At 38.7% G+C, this 20,243-nt stretch overlaps 2 protein-coding genes across 2 annotated transcripts in view; both read right to left on the bottom strand.

Annotated features, from left to right (window-relative positions):
• Nucleotides 1–87: 87 nt before the first annotated feature.
• The window catches only part of pks1 (polyketide synthase 1), a 126,512-nt gene continuing 106,356 nt past the window's right edge, over nucleotides 88–20,243 (bottom strand). Inside the window, exons 2-7 of the mRNA XM_082183651.1 lie at nucleotides 7,037–8,709; nucleotides 6,771–6,924; nucleotides 6,521–6,681; nucleotides 6,228–6,431; nucleotides 5,964–6,145; nucleotides 88–5,828 (exon numbers count right to left, since the gene is read on the bottom strand). Coding sequence (XP_082039777.1) covers nucleotides 285–5,828; nucleotides 5,964–6,145; nucleotides 6,228–6,431; nucleotides 6,521–6,681; nucleotides 6,771–6,924; nucleotides 7,037–7,085 — 6,294 coding nt within the window. The 5' untranslated portion in view covers nucleotides 7,086–8,709 and the 3' untranslated portion in view covers nucleotides 88–284. The remainder of the gene's footprint in view (nucleotides 5,829–5,963; nucleotides 6,146–6,227; nucleotides 6,432–6,520; nucleotides 6,682–6,770; nucleotides 6,925–7,036; nucleotides 8,710–20,243) is intronic.
• yme1l1a (YME1-like 1a) lies at nucleotides 7,706–20,197 on the bottom strand. Its single transcript, XM_082183667.1, has 18 exons — nucleotides 19,266–20,197; nucleotides 18,424–18,555; nucleotides 17,809–17,992; nucleotides 17,033–17,134; nucleotides 16,491–16,600; nucleotides 16,222–16,369; nucleotides 16,029–16,136; nucleotides 15,684–15,857; nucleotides 15,445–15,597; nucleotides 13,900–14,032; nucleotides 13,757–13,819; nucleotides 13,517–13,629; nucleotides 13,271–13,426; nucleotides 13,014–13,165; nucleotides 10,845–10,971; nucleotides 10,690–10,763; nucleotides 9,746–9,832; nucleotides 7,706–9,666 (listed from the first exon to the last, which is right to left on the bottom strand). Exons 1-18 carry the CDS (start codon nucleotides 19,296–19,298, stop codon nucleotides 9,523–9,525), a joined length of 2,193 nt encoding a protein of 730 aa, XP_082039793.1. The 5' UTR covers nucleotides 19,299–20,197; the 3' UTR covers nucleotides 7,706–9,522.

The raw sequence follows: 20,243 nt of genomic DNA, 5'->3' as shown, positions 1-20,243 counted from the left end.
ATTTCTGCACATAGCTTAATATGCACGCATAAAAACATCAGTGGATTTATGCATTTGGCAGTAAAATGATGAGGCATGCCTACAAAATTCATGTTTGAAATCAAGATTTTAATGTTTGACATCCAATATTTGTCACACATAACAATATTGTGGTTAAGATTGCAACAATTAAGCAATGCAGCATTTTCTAAAGAGGTTTAGCTAAACAAAACATAAGCACAAAAAAATAAGCACATTTAATTTTTATACATTTCAGTCTTATGGACAAAATACATAACTTTGCATCACAGGTGCACAGAAATCTCACAGTCCTCATCTGAACTCTGTTTTATCAATTCAGCCAATGAGGATAGTGTACTGCTTGGATCAAGCAAAGCAACAAGAGGAATATTCACACCTATCTCTTGAAACAAGCGATTTTGCAATGTCATGGCCAGCATTGAGTCAATTCCTAGTGCAGTGAGCGCAGTTTCATCACTAAGATCATCAGAATCAACACTACATATTTCAGTCATAATCCCTTTAACACAGTCATCCACTGATGACTGAACATTTATCCTGGAGTACTCATCAACTGTGGTGTTTTTCAGTTCTTCCTCCACTAAAGCAGACAAGCGAAACTTCAGAGACAAATTCTGAGAAAGGACATGGTTCTTCAGGTTCCTGAAATTGAATTTGCAGACCACCTGCTGGGGATTGTTATTTAACAGACAGTGCTCTAGTGCTTCGTGGATCTCTGTCACATCCATGATCATCAGCCCTTTTGTTTCCAGGAACTTTTGAAAATTGTCTTTGTTCCTTAGCAGGCCCAGTTTAAGGGGTCCCCAATTGATTGACTGGCCTGCAAGTCCAATATTGTGTCGGTAGTGGCAAAACGTGTCCAGAAAAGAATTAGCTGCTGCGTAGTTTGCTTGTGCAGCATTTCCAATGAATGAGGAGATCGAGGAATAGCACACAAAGTAATCAAGAGTCTGGCTGTGCAGAGTGGCAAGGTGAAGATTAAGAGCACCACAAACTTTAGGTTGCAGGACTTTTTGAAAAAGAGATCTATCAAGGGTTTCCAGTAATCCATCATGTAGCACAGCAGCACTGTGAAACACCCCTCTGATTGGACATAAGAAAAAATGTTTTGCAATCACAGTAATGGCTTCCATCACCTCTTCTGACACAGAGACATCACACTGAAGAGTGAGAATTCTTACCCCATATCTCTTCTGGAGACTGCTCATTTCCTCTTGTACCTTCTCAGATGGCGCACTCCTTGAGAGAGTGGCAATGCATCCCCCACCCCTGAGGGCAATAAACTTAACAGTTTCAAATCCCAAACCAGAGAGACCACCTGTAACTATGTACACACCTTTCTTTACGAATAGCTGCTTTGTTCTTGGAAGCAAAGGGATGGCAGACATCTTGCTCCTAGTGTCATCACTGGCCAGAGCTATCACATCCAGAGTGCTTGCACTGAAATAAGACCCAGACTGTTCAAACGACTGAGGAGGAATACCTTGAGGGGGAGCCATCTGAAAAGTACTGCTTTGTATTGATGGCCATGCTTTGTGTAAGTGCATTCCCTTTAGCCATTTCTTTAGAAGAGCTCCGTGTGCCTTAAGACCTGATTTCTGGAAGATTTTAGACATCTCAAGTGTCTGGAAGCAAGTTCTCTCACTAACCCTCTGAATTCCATTTATTGTAGAGTAGCATGGCTCACGGATGCCACATACTGCAATGATGTGATTTGCATTGACAACTCTTACAATGTCTGTCAGAAGCAAGGAATCATATGGAGGAAGAATCACAAAAAGAAGACACTGCTTTGTATTTTGGACTAATCCACTTACTTCAGTCTCTGTAAAAACTCTCCAGCCTGATTTACTTGCTATGAGTGTCAATAACTTGATCAGGGCTGAGTCACGATCAGTAGAGAAGATTCCCAAACTTTGCTGTTGTTTGGACTTGGGTAACACACTCTGCAAAATCTCCCAGATAAGGACAAAGTATGAAACACATGGTGCATCCTTTAGGAATGGAAGCCTTTTCATTTTGAAACACACATCTTCTGGGAGGATGACTTTGGAAGTTGCTTTTACAGGATAACAACAGACAACATGGTCTCCCACTTTAAGTTTGCTGACATCCTTTCCCACAGCTGTAATGATCCCGCTGAAGTCAAGTGCCAGAAGACCGTGGTTCTGTGTTGTGTGCTTGTTCCAATACATCGTCTGACCAAAGTTTAAGTCTGAAGTACTAACTGGAAAATAATCGGAAGAGTGCACACACACCTTACTCAGCTGAACCTCAATGTTTTTACTCTCAATAGTCTGGACTGAACTCGCTGAAGGAAAAGCTGATAAGCCGGTCATCCTGTAGGGACTGGTTGTCTGCAAAGTGAAGTCCTGGGACTGTAGGGTTTTTGATTCAGTCTTTGCTTCCCTAATTGTGGTGACAGGAGTATGAGTTATTACAGCAGAGTAAACTTTCCCTTTGCTGATGAAGACTTCTGGACACTCTTGGGCTTTGTATGAGTTAAGCACATGAGCCAGTGCTTCTATATCCTCTGTTGACACTGTGGAAAGGTCAATGAGCTGGAAAGAAGTGCCTGACAACTCTGCAGCACATGCCCTTGTCATGCCAGATAACACAAATCCAGAACTTATTCCTTCAACTGTTCCTTCTGCTGACTTGTATGTAATGACACGGATGGAACAAACAGGACTGCAGCTTCTTAAAGACAAAACAACCTGACGGTAAAGTTCACAGCTGTCTACCAAGGACTCTAGAATGGCTTCAGATTTGAGGTGACTAATATTCTGAGCACCCCAGATAAACAGGATCTCATCCAGTTCCATGTCTGCAGCACTGCATGGAGACCTCAACAGTAATTCTTGGACCTGCAAGGCTGAGTTTTTTGTTAAATTGGGTGGAGGAACAAATACAGATTTTGGGTGCAAATATGGCTCCAAACCTTTAGCGATACCCAAGGTATCCTCAAAGACCAAAGCCTTGATTCTACTGGGGAAACTGCTCTCAGCATGAATGTCAACCTTCTGGTTATAAAAGAAACATGATTCCCTAATCTGTGCTTGTCTTCCCAGAAAATTAATTCTGACATTTCTTAGCTCAATCAACACATGTCCATCTTTGTCAGTGAAACAACCACAAACCTCAAAGTAGTCTGGCATTTCTTTGGTCAGTCTCATATACATGAACATGTTTTCACGGGGAGGTGCAGATATAACCATACTACCAATTGCAGAGGGAAATCCAGGCCTGATGGTGCTAGAGACTACTGCTAAAACTGAGGACATTTGTAAGAAGTAATCTAGGACCACTGGGTGCAAGCAATACTCATATAGATGATTGAGTACTCCCTCTGCAATCCTGACACTGGTCACTGCTTCCTTGAATTCTTGTCCATAGTGAATGTCACCAAGTTGTTTGAAGTTGGGCCCGTACTCAAACCCTACATCATTAAGAGTGCTGTACACATCCTTTGCTTCAATGACTGATGGACATCTCTCCAAAACAGCATTGAGGTGAATGGTTTGCTGTTCTATCATAGCTGGTCCCCCTTCATGGCTAATGGTGCCTGATGCATGCACAGTACTAGAGGACTGAACCTGAAATGTGGTTGCGTCCTTTGATGTGTCAAGTGTGATTTTCAGAGGAGGGCAGTTTTTAGTTAAAACAAACAAACTCTGAAAGTTGATTTTGAGCTGAAATGAATTAAGAGGCCTCTTTGGAATTGCAGTTTCCATTACAGATGCAAAAGCCAATTCAACATACAATGCCCCTGGGGCAATTGAGATGCCATTGTTCTTGTGTTCCAAAAGGTAGGAGGAAGTACATGTTGACAGGTTGCACTTGATCACTTTGCCATCACGTTTACTTGGACTTATCAGTGGATGTGGACTGCGAGAGATTGTGTCATTTCCCCGTCTTACGTCCTCAAAGTATACCTCATTTTTTTGACATTCAAATTGATACTTTGGGAAAGCAATAAGCTTTGTTTCAAACCCTTTGTAGAACTCGTCCCACTTCACATTGACCCCCAGCTCAAACAGTTTTGATACAGTGGTGAACATGGTCTCGTGGTCTTTATCTGGATGCACTGAAGTTAGCACTGTGGTGTCATTTCCCAGGATCTCCATGATGTTCCTCTGCAGAGCCCGTCTTGGACCAATTTCCACAAAGACTGTGTTCCTTGTGTGGTTGGAAACTAATTTAATTGCTTGTTCAAATGCAACAGGTTTTCGGATGTTTCTTGCCCAATATTCACCTGTTACAAAGTCCCCATGATTACACATCTCTCCTGTTACGGTGGAAAATAGTTCACACTCCATTTCATTCAGAGTTAAATGTCCAATGCTGTCTTTGATTTGGCCCAGTATAGGATCCATCATATGACTATGGTAGGCAGCAGGAACATCTAAGACATGAAGGAACAGGTTCTTGCTCTTAAAAGACTGAAGCTTTTGGTGCACATTATCAATAGCTTCTTTATCACCTGACAGCACACATGACATAGGACTGTTCACAGCAGCTACACAGATCTTTCCTGTGTATGCAGGGAGGATTTCCAGGATATTTGGGACAGCAATGTTACCAATGACCAGCATCCTCCCACCCGTCACTTTGGTCTGTAGATCGCTGCGATAGTAGACAACCTTTACTGCATCCTCAAGAGACAGCAGACCAGAGCAATGAGCTGCAGCAACCTCTCCCACTGAGTGTCCAAGAACAATATCTGGTCTGATGCCCCAGTGCTTCAAAAGGTGAACAATGGCAACCTGGATTGCAAAAAGAAGTGGCTGGACAACATTTGGTTTAGAGAAATCTTCATTGTCATAGCTGCTTGCGATCTTTTGCAAAATACTGGTGCATCTGAACTTCTGGAAATAGTTTTCCACCTCTTTGACCTTTTCCCTAAAAACTGGTTCTTCTTTCAGTAGCTGCTTACACATTCCCCTGTAAGTAACGCCATTTCCACAAAATACAAAAACCAACTTTAGGTCCTGCTTTACTGGGGCTAATTTCTTGTTCATACTAGCTTCGAGTAGTGATTTTAACTCTGATACAGATGATGCAGTGAAGACTTTCCTAAATTTGTGTTTCATGTGGCTTCTTCTGCAGGCAGCTGTGTAAGCAAGAGCTTGTAGATCAACTGTTTCATCTACCAAAATCCTCTGATACGTGTCAGCTATGCACAACTGAAGAGACTGATCCGTGGCTGCAGACAGTGGAAGCAGTTTTAGAGGTTCAAGATTGTGGCTGTCGGGGGCTGTAGCATAAACATACTCGCTGATTAAGGCATGGGCATTGGTGCCACCAAACCCAAAGCTGTTTAATCCAGCCATCCTTTTCCTGGATCCAGAGTACAGCCATTTCTCACTTCTAGTGGGGATTTTAAGATTGAGAGCTTTAGCATCTATGCTGGAATTTTGTGCTGAGTAGAACACAGAGGGGACAATGATTTCGTGCTTCATCATTAAGAGAATCTTTATGAGTCCTGCCACACCTGCTGCAGATTCTGTATGTCCAATGTTACTCTTAACAGAGCCAATAAACAGAGGACCTGAGCTTGAAGGTCTTTCTTTGGCGATGATTTTTGAGATACTTCCTGCCTCAACAGGATCTCCTACTGGTGTTCCAGTCCCATGAGCTTCTACATACTGGACATTTACTAAATAATTCTCAGAGGAGTAGATCATGTGAAGAAGAGCCTCCTGTTGGGACATGGATGGTTTGGTGATTGGTGTGACGGTGTGGCCATCTTGGTTTACTGCAGTCTTGTTCACAATGCCCCAAATATGATCAAAGTCCTCAAGAGCCTAAAAAGAGAATCACCAGCTTACAACCACAAATAATTAACTGAATTTATTACATTTAAATTTTTTATAAACCATAACTGAATGTTATATCAATATTTAAAAAAAGATTTATTTTTAACAATGTAAAATATCTACCTTTTTCAAAGGCTTCAGTAAGACTATACCACATCCCTCTCCTCTTCCATAGCCATCAGCAGTACGGCAGAATGGTTTGCTTGTGCCCTCAGGAGAGATCATCTTTGCCTTGCTGAGAGCCACAAAGACTCGAGGCTCAAGTATGCAGCTGACCCCTCCGCACAGAGCCATTTCACAGTCCCCTAGAGATAAAGTAAACAAGGATGATTAACCATGTAAATGTCAAGCAATGAACAGACTTTAACATTGAAATAGTATCATTACCTTGTCTGATGGCCTGACACGCAGAGTGAAGGGCAACTAGGGATGAAGAACATGCACTGTCAATGGCAAAAGATGGTCCAGTCAGGTTGAAGATATAGGAAATTCTGTTGGCAGCTATACTCATAGCTGTTCCTGTGCCATTATAGTGAGATATTGTGCTTGGACTGTTGTTCAAAAGTGTTTCATAGTCCCTGTTCATAAGACCTGAAATCAAACACAATATATGGTTTCAATCTCCTAAAAACATGCAAAAGTTAAAAATGTGAACTACTTTATTAGATGTATTGTATTACCTATGTAAACTCCTGTTTGGGTTCCGCTCACTTTTTCCAAGGGTATCCCAGCATCCTCTAGAGCTCGATATGCACACTGCAGCAACAGTTTCTGCTGAGGGTCCATGAAATCAGCTTCAGCATCACTGATGCCAAAGAACTTGTGATCAAACTCATTGAATCTGAAATAAGACATATATTTTATTGTTATCATTTCACTTTTTAGTAAATATAAACCTCAAATGTATCATCATGAACTGATTATTCCTACCCTTCAATGAGAGCCGCTTTGGTCGTCTGTGTTTTTCCTGGTTTACTCTCATCAGGATGAAACCACTCTGATGTATCAAATCTTTCATCTTGAATCTGTACCACACAATTCCTGCCCTCCACAAGAACTTTCCAGAAATTATCAACACCCTCACCTGTGAAGGTAGTAGAGAACTCATTCAAATGCACACAGCATTGTCACAAACGGTATAAGAGTTCATAAACAATGTTATAAAAAAATGAAGAGTTCATAAAAAATATATTTACCTCCTGGGAAGTTGCAGCCAATTCCAATGATCGCGATATCCTCGTCCATTTAGCCGGTTTTCTTTTTTTTTCAAATGATCATTTTATTTTATTTTGCACTCTCTAAAACCCTTAAGAATCTCTGAGCTCAGCTCAGCTGGTCTCATCGTGGGTTTGACCAGAATTCATCAGTCTCCTACCACGTCTAGGCATTTTTATAAAGCCTTCCACAGCTGAAAACCAATGGGAAAACCAATTTCTTTCAACAATGGGTCTTTAAATGTGCAATCCTTCCTCTTGTAACAAAACTCTGTAATTACAGACTTGGGTAGAGATGTATAACACTGATTGCAGTTTCCCCTCACTGGAAACAATAAAGCTATTGTCTCAAAGCTATTGAGGTGAAACTCTAATTCATGACTGGCTTTAAATTGGCTTCCATGAAGAAACATATAGCGAATGATGAGAAGGCAGGACCTAAATGTGTGTAGACCACAATTTGAAATAAGATAACCAATGACTATCTCAGCACACCTAACCTGATACCTGCGATTATGAGACCGAATGGTTTACAGCCTGTCTTTTATTTTGGTCCTTTGAAAAGGATCCAAGACCTTAAACCTAATTAATTTTTAGCCTTCATTTCAAACTCATTTAAAATCCCAGCTTTATATTCTCACTCTCAGAAACTGACAAGGTAATAGCCTTTATTTATGTATATAATTTATAGTCATATCCATGTTCATTTCTTGAGAAAAATGGAAATAAACATGGTATTAATTTCAAAAGCAAGCATACAAATAATTTTTCAAACACAAACATATATACAGTGCAGTCACCTGAGCTGTTTAAACACACACATGCAGGCAACCCAAATGTGACTGAGGATAGCATACTGACATTCCTAAGTCACATTCATAACTGAACAATCTGTACTACTGTGATTACTGAAAATGAGACATTTGATTTCAAGCAAAATAATGCACCATTTATAAGTTAAAAGTTTCTTTGCTTTCTGTTTTTCTCTATTTCTTAAAATAACAAGGGCTTCAATTTGATGACTGGGCAACAAAGAATGGGATGAATAAAGCAAGTTATGAACATCATCCTTTACCCTGCTATATACTTAGCTTCTAAAAACAAAACATTTACAGTTTAAATGATTAGTAACCATGTTCATTGGTTCGCTGCTAAGGCATACCGTAAAACTTCAAATAATAGCTCGGGCTTTTATTTTCCCAAATCGCTGAACTGCACCGGCTTGTATTTGAGACAGGCCTTTCATTTAGTGTTGAGATGAGCATGACAGTAGGAGGTTACCATATCTGTGTTTGTGTTTAACAAATCAGTTAATGTCAGAATTAGCCTACTATATTTCCGTATGTCTAAAGGGGGTCGCACACCAGACGAGAAGCGCAGCGCCACGTCTTTAAAATTCGAACACTATTCTCTATGAGTGTACATGGTCTCAAATCGTCGTTAATACTGACTTCACCCTGTGCTGCAATATACATTCAGTTTTACATTCATTTACAGAAATCAGCTGCTTGAATGAAAATTGCAGATGTTATCGGATTTAGTTAAGAGACGCTCTGAGGTAAAGTGAATTCAGACTGCAGACTAAGCAACGATTGTATTTAATTGTACAGTACAATCATAACATAGTACAGACATGATCTTAATTCCATAATATCCTTAAACATAACTATATTGCTGGCCATAAACTGACAAAGTGCGCGTCTGGTGTCTTCTTGTGCGAGTGCGACCCTCTTTAGATTATTGGCAGCATAAAAAAACGAAACGATGTGACAGCCATGGGCTGAACATTACAAGTTACCGGTAATATCCATCGAGCCTATGAACTAGTTGCCAGAAACACATCAACAAGAAAGAATGAAGGCTACCCTGTAAAACAACTGCAATCATGTGATACAAAAGGACCCTATATTCATCACTATCATCATCACCGCGATCCTCAACTACAAGTTCATTGGCGAATTCCTCCTCCTCGTCGCTCTCCTGCACTTCTCCCTCTCCGGCCTCCGCTTACTCTGCCTGCCTTGCTTGCACTAACAGCTCCCGCCCAGATGTGCAGGGCTCTCTTGCGTGCGCAATCTGCTCCATAGAACTGGCTTAATCTGACGGGTTTTAGAAGATTAAATACAACCCGAAACTAAAAAACAGACCAGGCCTCTATTTGAGACTGGCCTTTATTTATCCAAACCTGTCGCCACACCAGGCGTGTAAAAGAGACAGGCGTCTATTTAGGACTCGGCTATTATTTGAAGTTTTACGGTATGTACTTTAGGCATCAATATACCGTCTCAACTTAATAGAATGTCTGGATTTCTATTTGCATAGTGTCTGTTTGAAAGCCAACGTGTTGCCTGAAAAATTAAAAATATTAAGAGAGAAGGCTAGAAAGTCTCGCTTATTATCGATGTTTATATTTACAGGTAAGGTTGTAAGATTGTAGCTTGAAATGTCTCTGTTAATCCAATAATTAATCATCTGGGTTCCAGTGACTTTCCCTCCAGGATCATCTGAATTTCCTTTGCATCCAGAGTCTCATAAGTCAGCAGGGCATCAGCCAGCAGCTTGTGTTCTTTGCTGTAGGTCTTAAGCAGCTTCTTTGTCCTTTCATACGAGCTCTGAAAGAGAAAATTAGGAAGCTGAATTTCCACAATCATCAGATCAAATATCAAAGACAAACAAAAACTAAAGACCTACCTGCAACAGCACCCTGATTTCCTGTTCTACAGCAGCCCGGGTCTCTGGGCTATGGTTTGTCAGATCCTTGTAGGTCATGACCCCCAGCTGGTCAAAGCAAAGAGAGGTGAGTGAACAGCAGTTACAGGCACAACAGTGATTCAACAAAGGCTTCACACAAGTTTCTGATTACAACAGGATCCTGACGTTAGAGATGGGGTGAATGTGTGTGAAGTTTAGACCCTGCATGTGCGCTGCTCATTTCTAGAAATTGAGTATGAACTGAGTGCTGGAGAAGGGATTAGTACGAAACACAGATTTAAGTCTGGAATGTGAGCACTCACACAACGCTAATGGCTTTTGAACACGTGGAAGGACTCAAATGGCTTCTCCAAATAACTATTTGCTTCCTTTCTTTTTGAATATTATAATTATTTGTTTTATTTGTCTTGAATTTTTAGTTTCCTGAAATCATCAGTTGAAATCATTTTTGGAAAATTCTGATATTAGAATAGAAATACATGTTGTTTAGGTTGCAAGTTGGAAACAACAATGTCTGCGGTAACACCCTAAACTGTAAAATGACCATAAAAACTACTCAGCTTTGACCAAATTTAAAAGTTTTATAAAATAAGCTCACATTTCAGCCTAATAAATGATAATGTTTTTAATTTTATAAATTCTTTTTACATAAAATAAATAAATAAATAAAACTTGGATTTGCCAAAGTACATGAATGGCTAAAATATTTAATCTTTTAGTGAGTGTTTTATTTTGATTGTTATTTTGGTTTTGATTTTAGACTTAATACATTACATTTTATTTGAAAAAAATATTTTACATCAACTCACGAACCCAGGTTTGGGAAATTCTGACCGAAATTATGAAATCATTACTAACTACATACTGTAAGACAGGAAAAGAAGAAGAAAAAAAGCATTTTAAGTCACATAATGAGTTTTCACCTTGTCACTCATTCCAAACCGTGTCACCATCATCTGTGCTATTTTAGTGGCTCCATCAAAATCACTGGATGCTCCTGCAAAAGAAACAAATAAACCGTGATGTTGATATTTCCAAGAATTCAAAGTAGCAAGGATCAGTTAGGAACACTTCTCACCGGTGGTGATGTAATCATTTCCAAACACCAGTTCCTCAGCAACCCTGCCGCCCATGCTGATGTCCATCTGAGCCAGCAGCTGTGCCCGTGTCTCACTCCAGCGATCGTTCTCTGGCAGCAAGGAGACCTGAGAGAGACCAGAGAAACAGAAGAAACAGCACAATGAGTTAACGTATAACCCTGTCATTCATCATAGCAAAACACAAAACTGTTTAACAATGATATTGGGTTCTTTAGAAGCCATAAATCAGGGAGATTTCAACTTAATTTAAATACATTAATATTAACTCTTTCACTGCCATTGATGGAATTGTCCATAGTTTATCCAGCTTTCCATGTTTTCACTGATATATGGTAGGTGGCACTATTACGCATCTTCTGAAAGAGTACAGAATCTCCGAATCAAAACACAGGCACAAGCGATATTGCTTATGCACATTGTTGTCTTTGAAAAAAATATATTTTCTCAGCTTTTTTTAATTAAACTTTGAATGCAAGAATGCATGAAGCTAGAATTCTTTATTTATTTTTAAAGCAGAGGCTCTGTTCCTTCTTTTGATATATTGCATGTTCATGTTGAAATGTTGATGTTCATGTTGAAATGTTGAATATTATATACAACTAAATATTCTGGAAGCAATTACATTTTTGTGAAAATGATCAAAAACGCTGGCGGTGGCTGGCAACTTTTTAAAAAATTGCTGGCGGGGAAAGTGTTAATATTCCAGCCGATATTGCTAATTATGTTATTGCTAATTACTGATAAATGACTGATATTAAAATTATATAGTATTTTGTTTAAATAAATTAGAAATGAAACAAAAAAACCAACAATCCGTAATTTTACATTCTTATAATTTTAAATAATTAATTCCAAGAACTTAAAGGTATAGCGGAGGATTTTCTTTTTCCGGGTGGGTAGCCTATACTATTGGTCCACCTAAATGTCAATCATTCTGGTGATATGTTTACGTAAGGCCGTCGTACGTGCTCGTCCCTAGGTAGTTTTCGCTTTCTGCGCATGCGCACTTTCAGGTGTATTATGTGTGATGAGTTACGGTTTCAGCCATTCCTTTGAAAATGGCTGAGGGTCGAAAGAGAAAAAATGTATACGAAGTGTATGATAAGAAGAGAAAGGCCGCAGAATATAGAAACAAGACCAGAGTGATTTTGGGTGAATATTTCACACGCTGGCGTGCGCTAAAAGCACAGGTTGGGCTTCCCACTGATGCCGCAGTCGCGAAGATTCTACTAGACAGGTAAAGTTTGGCATGCTATTTGGAGAAATCCATTTAAAATCACTGCTAGTAAAAGTTAATGTAAGCTATGATTAGCGATGCTAGCCCTGGCACAAGTCATGCACCGCGTAGACACGGTAAACATCTCAATTTGTCTAAAGTAGCCTTATGACCAAATGGTAAATGGTATCACGCTGAAATGTTCTAAATCCTTGTGTGTGTTCATTTTTGATAATTCCAATGTGTTCACCATAGTATTTATTACACAAATGCAACAAGCTACTTCTCCATTGCATATCATGTCTTGAGTCCTCGGTCACTCAATCGATCAGTATAATAAGTAAATAAAACACGGAAGGGCATTTGACATTTTGTCTTGCATGAATGTTTTTGAGTTAGTAACTAGGCTCGTGCATGCTCTCTCGTGCACACGTTTAATAGGCGTTCCCTCTCGGGAGCAGATAGAGTGTTGCGCATGTGCATTTTTAAAAAAATTGGAGAGGGCGGGTCTTTTCTAAAATTCGGAAAGATCCTCCGCTATACCTTTAACTTTTATATAAATATGTAATATAACAACATTATTAATGTACAGTAATGGAAATCTATAATGTACAGTACACATGGATATTCATTTAGAGATTTGATAAGGATTACATTTAACAGTACTTCTAAATTATTATTAAGTGAATGTTAGATGATGGCAACCATAATGTCAATGGAAAAATATTTGAAATGAGCATGCACTATTAAATATTCAATATTGACTGATACAGATAAATTAAAAACATTTATACTATCGGCTAATAAACTATATGGTAACAATATTTCATGCATCCAGATTTATTAGTTAATCTGAAAAATGTTGGGGGGGTATTTAGAAAATGAAAAATAACGTGAACGTTATAATGGAACAGTGAGACCAATTACTCACATGTCCCAGAGAAGGGCCACGAGGCATGATGGTAGCTTTGTTGATGGGCATGGCGTCTTTGGTGTAATAAGCAACTATAGCGTGTCCTGACTCATGATAGGCTGTGATCATCTTATTTCTATGGTCTATCTCCACACTCCTGCGCTCTGGACCTGGACAGACAGAGAAGAGGATGTCAGTAAAGAATCTCTTTGCTCAAAGCATTAATCTCCATCACATGCTGCAGGGACTAAGCTGTACGGCCCTACTGTCCTCACCCATCAGGATCTTATCCTTCGCAAACTCAAGCTCCTTCATGGTCACCAGGTTTTTCTCATCGGCTGCTGCTTTCAGCGCCGCCTGGTTCACCAGGTTCTCCAGTTCGGCTCCAGAGAAACCTACTGTTCCCCTGGCAATGATCTCTGCATCAACATCTACAAAACACACAAAAACAGATTATTTTATTCGGATTGTCCTATTGAGAATCTTTGAAAACATATTTGCTTTCTCTTAATAATTCTTACCAGAATCCACTTTAATTTTTTTCAAATACCACTGCAGGATTTCAGTGCGTCCCTTCACATCTGGTATTGGGACAGTGACCAGCATGTCAAACCGGCCTGGTCTCACCAGAGCACTGAAACACACATTAACAAGATGATGTCTATTTAGGCTAATCACAATGATTGCAGTTTTACTGAAATCATAATAGTGTCCTATTACAGAAATATATGTCAAGTGATTTTTGTCAAGTAAAAACCTACTTGTCCAAAGCTTCAGCAAAGTTTGTAGCTCCAATCACAATGACCCCTTCATTGGATTTAAACCTGAAATCATCAAAAAACTCAAATCAGACCCATGTAACGTCTTTCAAAAAGAGCAACTAAATAAAAAGCCATAGACTCACCCGTCCATCTCAGCGAGCAGTTGGTTGATGGTCTGTCGTGAGTACGGGTGCATAGGAGATTCGATTCTCTTGCCTCCTACACTGTCCAGCTCGTCAATAAATATCACACACGGTGCACTAGCTTTAGCCTCCTCTGTGAGAAAAAACAGCAAAAACATTTGTTAAAGGGGTCATGAATTGAGAAATCAAATTTTCCTTGATCGTTTGACATGTAAAGATGCCATTGTACTATAAAAAACAGCTTTTTTTGAAACCAAGCTCAGAAAACGGCTCGTTTCGGATCTTGTCACATTATTACGCCATAGTGTGATGAAACACTTGCTCGGCAGATCGACGTCTACTTCTACATCATTGCCTCTTAAGCCCCGCCCACCGACTCGCACATGTCAGTAGTAGTAAATACGAGACTGATGCAAACACAGCAACAAAACGACAGAGATGCCTCTAAGGATTACAAGACATTTTGAAGTGCAGAGTTGTGGAAAAACAGTCTTTGCATTGCCATCCTTGTGATCCTAACATTAAGAAAGCGTGGATGAACTTTATTTTTAATGAAATTCCAGTCAGATGGCGTCAGTAAGACACGGTTCGTTTGTTCGCTTCATGTTTCTGCAGATTCGTTTTTAAACAAGACAATGCAGTTGCCAACTTTGGATCCGACAGTAATGTCGCAACACACAAGTGTGAGTACCAGTGTTTTTACCATGTCTCACTATTGCTTTATCTGTTACAGATCGTTTGATATGTACCCAGTATTTATACTGTAGCGCCGCAGTCAAACTGAATAGTGAATGTTGTGATTTGCTGTTCTTTCCCTTTCTTCAGCATTTATGGGGTTAATCCTTTGGATTATCAGATACGTAAGAAAGCACGTAGAAAACATTTTAAACATTTAAAACACGACACTGCAAATGACAATGTATACGGTTTTCACTTTATCGAATAGGATGAACTATGAATAGCCTATAAGAACGACAGTGTGACAAACAATGGTACACTCATTTATAATTCAGTTTACACAAAACACAGCAAGACATCCTTTGTCAATTATAACAGTTGTAACTTTTTTTTGCCACAACCAAGACTCATAAAGCATATGTAATACGCAAATTCTTTTTCACATTGTTGGCAATTGTTTTAACTATGTAACGAGATATTTTTCAACATCAGAAGTTTTCAAAACAATTTCACACGTGTAATAGCGTGACTTTGACTTTGAAAATTATTTTAATATACAAAACTGTTACCCAATCATAGCAGTGGGTGTTTACTTCCAAGTCTTGAATGCGTGCCGGCACGCCCATCAAAACGAGTGATCGAAAGAGAGGGTCAAAAACATGATAGAAAATAGCTGATTACTTCTAAATTAGGATGTATTTTTATGTAAAATTCTTGATAACATTATAAGTGGACCTCAGAGAACATTATAATTTACTTTAAAGGGATCATGAACTGCATTTTTTTAGTTAAGTAAATAGTTAAAGGAGTGATTTTATTCACATCATAAGCATTATAAGATTACATTTTTTTCCTCAAAAAACTCACTGAAAAGGTTTCTGATGCGACTCGCTCCGACTCCCACAAACATTTCGTCAAACTCTGACCCGGAGGCGTAGTAAAAGGGCACGTCTGCTTCACCTGCTACAGCTCTGGCCAACAGGGTTTTTCCTGTTCCTGGAGGCCCCACAAGCAGGATACCTGAAATACACATCCAAATTAGACATTTCTACAAAATTAAAAACAAAACACCTACGACCATAAGTAAAAGAAAAGTTGAAATTCACCCTTGGGAAGTTTACCACCAAGCACAGTGAATTTCTGGGGGTTTCGCAAAAATTCGACAACATCCTGAAGTTCGTTCTTGGCCTCCTCTACACCTTTCACATGATCAAAGGTGACATTTTTCATTTGAACAGGGTCCACGGCTGAATCCAGGCCAGAGGTGGTGCGAAAACGAACTACAAGTAAACAGATCAAATAAAACATCAAGAAACGGCCAATAATTTTACAGCACAGCAACAAAGCCTTTCAGGCACTACATTGATACTTTATAATAAAAGCTGCAGAAGAAATTCAGCTACATGTGTTAGGCAAGCAAATATAAGGAATGAATAAAATGGGAAACAAACCAGTGTCGGAAAATGACCCTTTACCCGAGAAGAGAGGGCTTTTGGACACACCATACAGGCCCACCAGCAGGAGGGCAAAAATAATCAGACGTGTCCTCTTTACAGAGTCTGTTAGAAACAGAAGAAGTAAGAACAAACTCATTCATAAGAACACATCTTTTACTATTAAGCAGATGTGCGTTTAAGATAGGACCTTGATTTCTCCTTGTCAATGCCTGAGCCTTCATGAAGCCCTCTGTGAAGCCAGTCTTAAAAGCATCCTGGTGAGATTCTGACAAGTTATTCTGTTTCAATAACTGTTCGAAACTCCCCGTGTCTTGTTTTTCCTTCATGAGGAGGCCCTGAGGACAGAGAGTAAGGAAAAATCGGAAACAGATTAATCACACAGATAAAACCTGTTGTTTTTGTAAAGAGCAGACCTGCATGAACTAATATTTTGTCAGTGTCATGCAGCTCACTAACCTTCATAAAGACAGGCGTATAATTCTCTGCTTCTACTGGAGCTTCAGGACCAGACTGCAGATGTCTGGTCTTGGACCTCAATGTCTTGAAACCTCTGTTTTGGATCCATACTATGCATGAAAACAAACAAGACATACATACATACATACATTAAAATAAACCCAGAACTCAATCCATACAATAGCTATAATGTAACAGCATGTAACTGAGTAAAGGCCCTGTTCACACCAAGAACAATACAACTATATTAGCATCCACACCAACAGATGATCACGTTTATTATAAGCACACACTGCAGTTGTTTTATTTGCCACTTTAAATGCTCAGGCTCTATAAGCTTGGGTGGTTTCTTATTGGTTGTTAATGTTTTAATCGTTTATCAGCTGTAAAATATAGCTTTGAAAGTGATTCCAATGATATTATTCCAGCTGTGGTGTGGACGTCCCTATCACATAGAATTAGAACAATTCATTGAACATTATAGTTATTGTTCTTAGTGTGAACAGGCTTTAATTCTTCATATTTTGGTCATTAAAGATTACATTGCAGATGGTGCAGATCTACGCAGGCTGTCTGGAGGGGGCTGGAGGTTTGCCTGCGAAACACCGGAGAACCAAAGAGTCCCGTGTGTTTGTGAGAGAACCCTGTGGTAAGATATACAATTTACATTACACAACAAAGTCAAGAATAAATCACTTTGCTGACAACAAAATGGGCCTTTAGTATTTAAATGACAAGACTTTTCTCACAGTGTCTGAAACAGTTCGATAAAGGATTCGGTCTTTCTAAACCCCTTCTTTCTGAGAGTCTACTCTGCTCTGATTGGTCAGATGGCCCAGTCTGTTGTGGTTGGTCTACAGCTTACAGCACGTGTCAGAAACGAAACGCCTATTAGCATATCTGAATTTCAGCTCCGGATCTTCCTTAGTACTTGATACACAGTGAGACGAACACAAAATATAACACACTACATGAAAGGTACTATCCGGAATAGCATAATGAGGCAATTTAAGACTGGAAAGTTTTTGGAAATCAGAAAACTTGTTGGTGCACAAAATTTCAACATCCTAATAAATAAGTTATTTAGTTATCTACTTGTGACCTAGCTTGTACAAAGTATTAAAATACAGTAGATTGAAAATGATACAAAAATTGCAGTGTCATTTCCTGTAAAGCTGGAACAACTTATTTTTTAACAGATGTGGTCTACTGAAAAGAAGTGGCCACATTCAAATTTTCTGTATGAGAATAAACCTAATTCAGAGACAAATATATTTCAAAACATGATATCATCACTTTATGTTATGGTTAACCTTACCATTTTTGTTTTGGTAGAAGGAGGGGGCAGAAATGTGAGATGTTCTCCATGCTGTTGAGTTTTGAGCAGCGCTGGAGAAGGATCTCTCCTCTGGATCTATAGAAGGCAGCAGGCGTTCCAGAACATCACGTACATGACTGAACCTCAGCTCGGACAGACCCAGGTCTCGCAAGTTTACTTTCGGCTGTGAAAACAAGACAGTTAGAACCATGAAGCGCAGTGGAAACCAGTGTTATTTTAGTATCACTGAGATCATTTTCAATGTTGTTTTTATTTTTTTTATTTTTCATTTTAGTGATAGTTTCAGTAATTAGTTGTGTTTTTGTCAGTATCGTTTTTTAATCATTTTTATTTCAGTTAGTTCAGTTATTCTACTACAAGTTAAACCAAACGAAAATGACAACTTGGGCCTTGGTTGGCAACTAGCTGAAATAAAATAAGTTTAAAGGGATAGTTCACCCAAAAATTTTAATTCAGTCATCATTTACTCAGCCTCAAGTTATTCCTAACATGAGTGAATTTCTTTCTTCTGCTGAAGTCAAAAGAAGATCATTTGAAGAATGTCGGTAACCAAAGAGTTTAAAACACTGTGAGTGCAGTATCCGTGACTCATACCTCATTGAGGAGTGGGTCATGTTCAGGTTTAAGGTCTCTCTGTAGACTCTGCACCGATGTGGTTACGGCCGAGTTGGCTGAACTCTTCAGGTACTGGACCACATTGATTAGATGGGTCAAAGGCACTGTTCCCTAAAAAAAAAAAAAAATGTTGGTCACATTGCATAACTTGGTTTGGAGAATATTGGTTAGCAAATAAATAATACAATTGTATTAAGTTGCCAGTCCTTAAGTTAACATAGTCACACAGAGACAGATAAGCTCTCCATGTATGACTGATACTATAGTGTGTTGATCTGTAGGTCAGTTATATCACTACTGACATACTATTGAAACACCTTCACACTCAGTCTCACTATTAAACACACTTTCACAGCTGTTGTTGAACAACCAGAATGAATGTAATAATACATAACCATGTCATGAATAACACTATTATTGATTAAAATAATTAAATATATAATACATGTATAGCCCTACAGAAAATCTGTATAATTGTGTTTTCAATCAACAGTGAAGAAAAACAAAAGAAATTCGCAACAGATGATTTTATTAAATAAATAGTCAATCAGATGATGTAATCTGTTTGATGGTCCATCTAAATAGCGTCAGAATGTGCCAGAAATAGGCTGTCATTAACATAAACTTTCAATAGCAGACAATATTAATGTTTTAAATAACAATTTTCATCAGACTTAAATGAGCAAGATCAAAGTTTGTTATGAAAACCCCCATTCACACTGGTTTCTCGTTCACGTTCATTAATACTCTCGACAGTCACTCATTTATTTAGAAAACGGACTTTGACGACCACTTTTTAAAACAATAAAATATCTTCTTACCTGCGACTGAAAGGTTGTGGGCAGAGAAAACATATTTTGCTTAGATTTTCGCTGAGGTATTCGTGTGCTCCTGTCAGATCCGCTTCTGTTATGTTCTTAGGATATGACAACAGGCGTTGTTAATCTCACCGATGACTTCACCATAATCTTTACTATACGAAAAGACAGCGTTGTTAAATTCAGCGAATTAATCGGCGTTACGTGAGCTTCACTTCTTCGGTGGTAGTCTAACCGAGCAATCGTTCTCTTTAGTGTCGCCTGCTTGACAATAACGGTAGGGCGCAAAATATGTTTTTACAAAAAGGTTTAGTCCATTACCTTAACCATTTTTAAATTAACAATTGCACACAAGCATTACATAATCACATAACAAGAGAATGGAATTGCATAACGATAAAGAAAACATTAATTTAAAAAAATGTTCCATTTCCTGTTCAGATCAAAATAAATCGAACACAAACCCAAGCAAAGATACTATTTTGGGAAATTATTATTTAGATGTTTGAATCTGGTTTGAATATCATGCTTTTTATAATCACAGTAAAGTAGGCCAAATAATTTCTCTTTAGTGCCATCTAGTGTCCGCGTGTAGAATGTGGCCATGCAGCCAGAGGCAGCTCAAGTCCCCGGATGTAGTGGCTAGGTCTTTTGCCTGTAAAAGCGTAGGATTATGATATTTGCTATTTATAGAATAAATCACCACTTTGGAAGAGACACATATTTTGATAATAATATACAATTACACTATAACCGAAATTACGTTTTGGAAAGGTCTGAAAACGTTCATTTTAAGAGCTAAGCGATTGTTTAGCTTTCCTTCCGGGTTGTTTAAAGACCTCAAATTAAAACCTCCTTGTCAAATATAATTTTGCAGTCAAATAAAAAGATTAAAAAGATTAAATTAAATTAGATATTAAACATTACAATAGTACTATACTCCTGCCACTATATATACATATATAGATTAGGTTAGTGTGT

This window comes from Leuciscus leuciscus (assembly GCF_965113295.1).
Source record: "Leuciscus leuciscus genome assembly, chromosome: 11".
NCBI lineage: Eukaryota > Metazoa > Chordata > Actinopteri > Cypriniformes > Leuciscidae > Leuciscus > Leuciscus leuciscus.
Note: the sequence above shows the minus strand (reverse complement) of the source record. Positions and strands in the feature narration are given on the sequence as shown.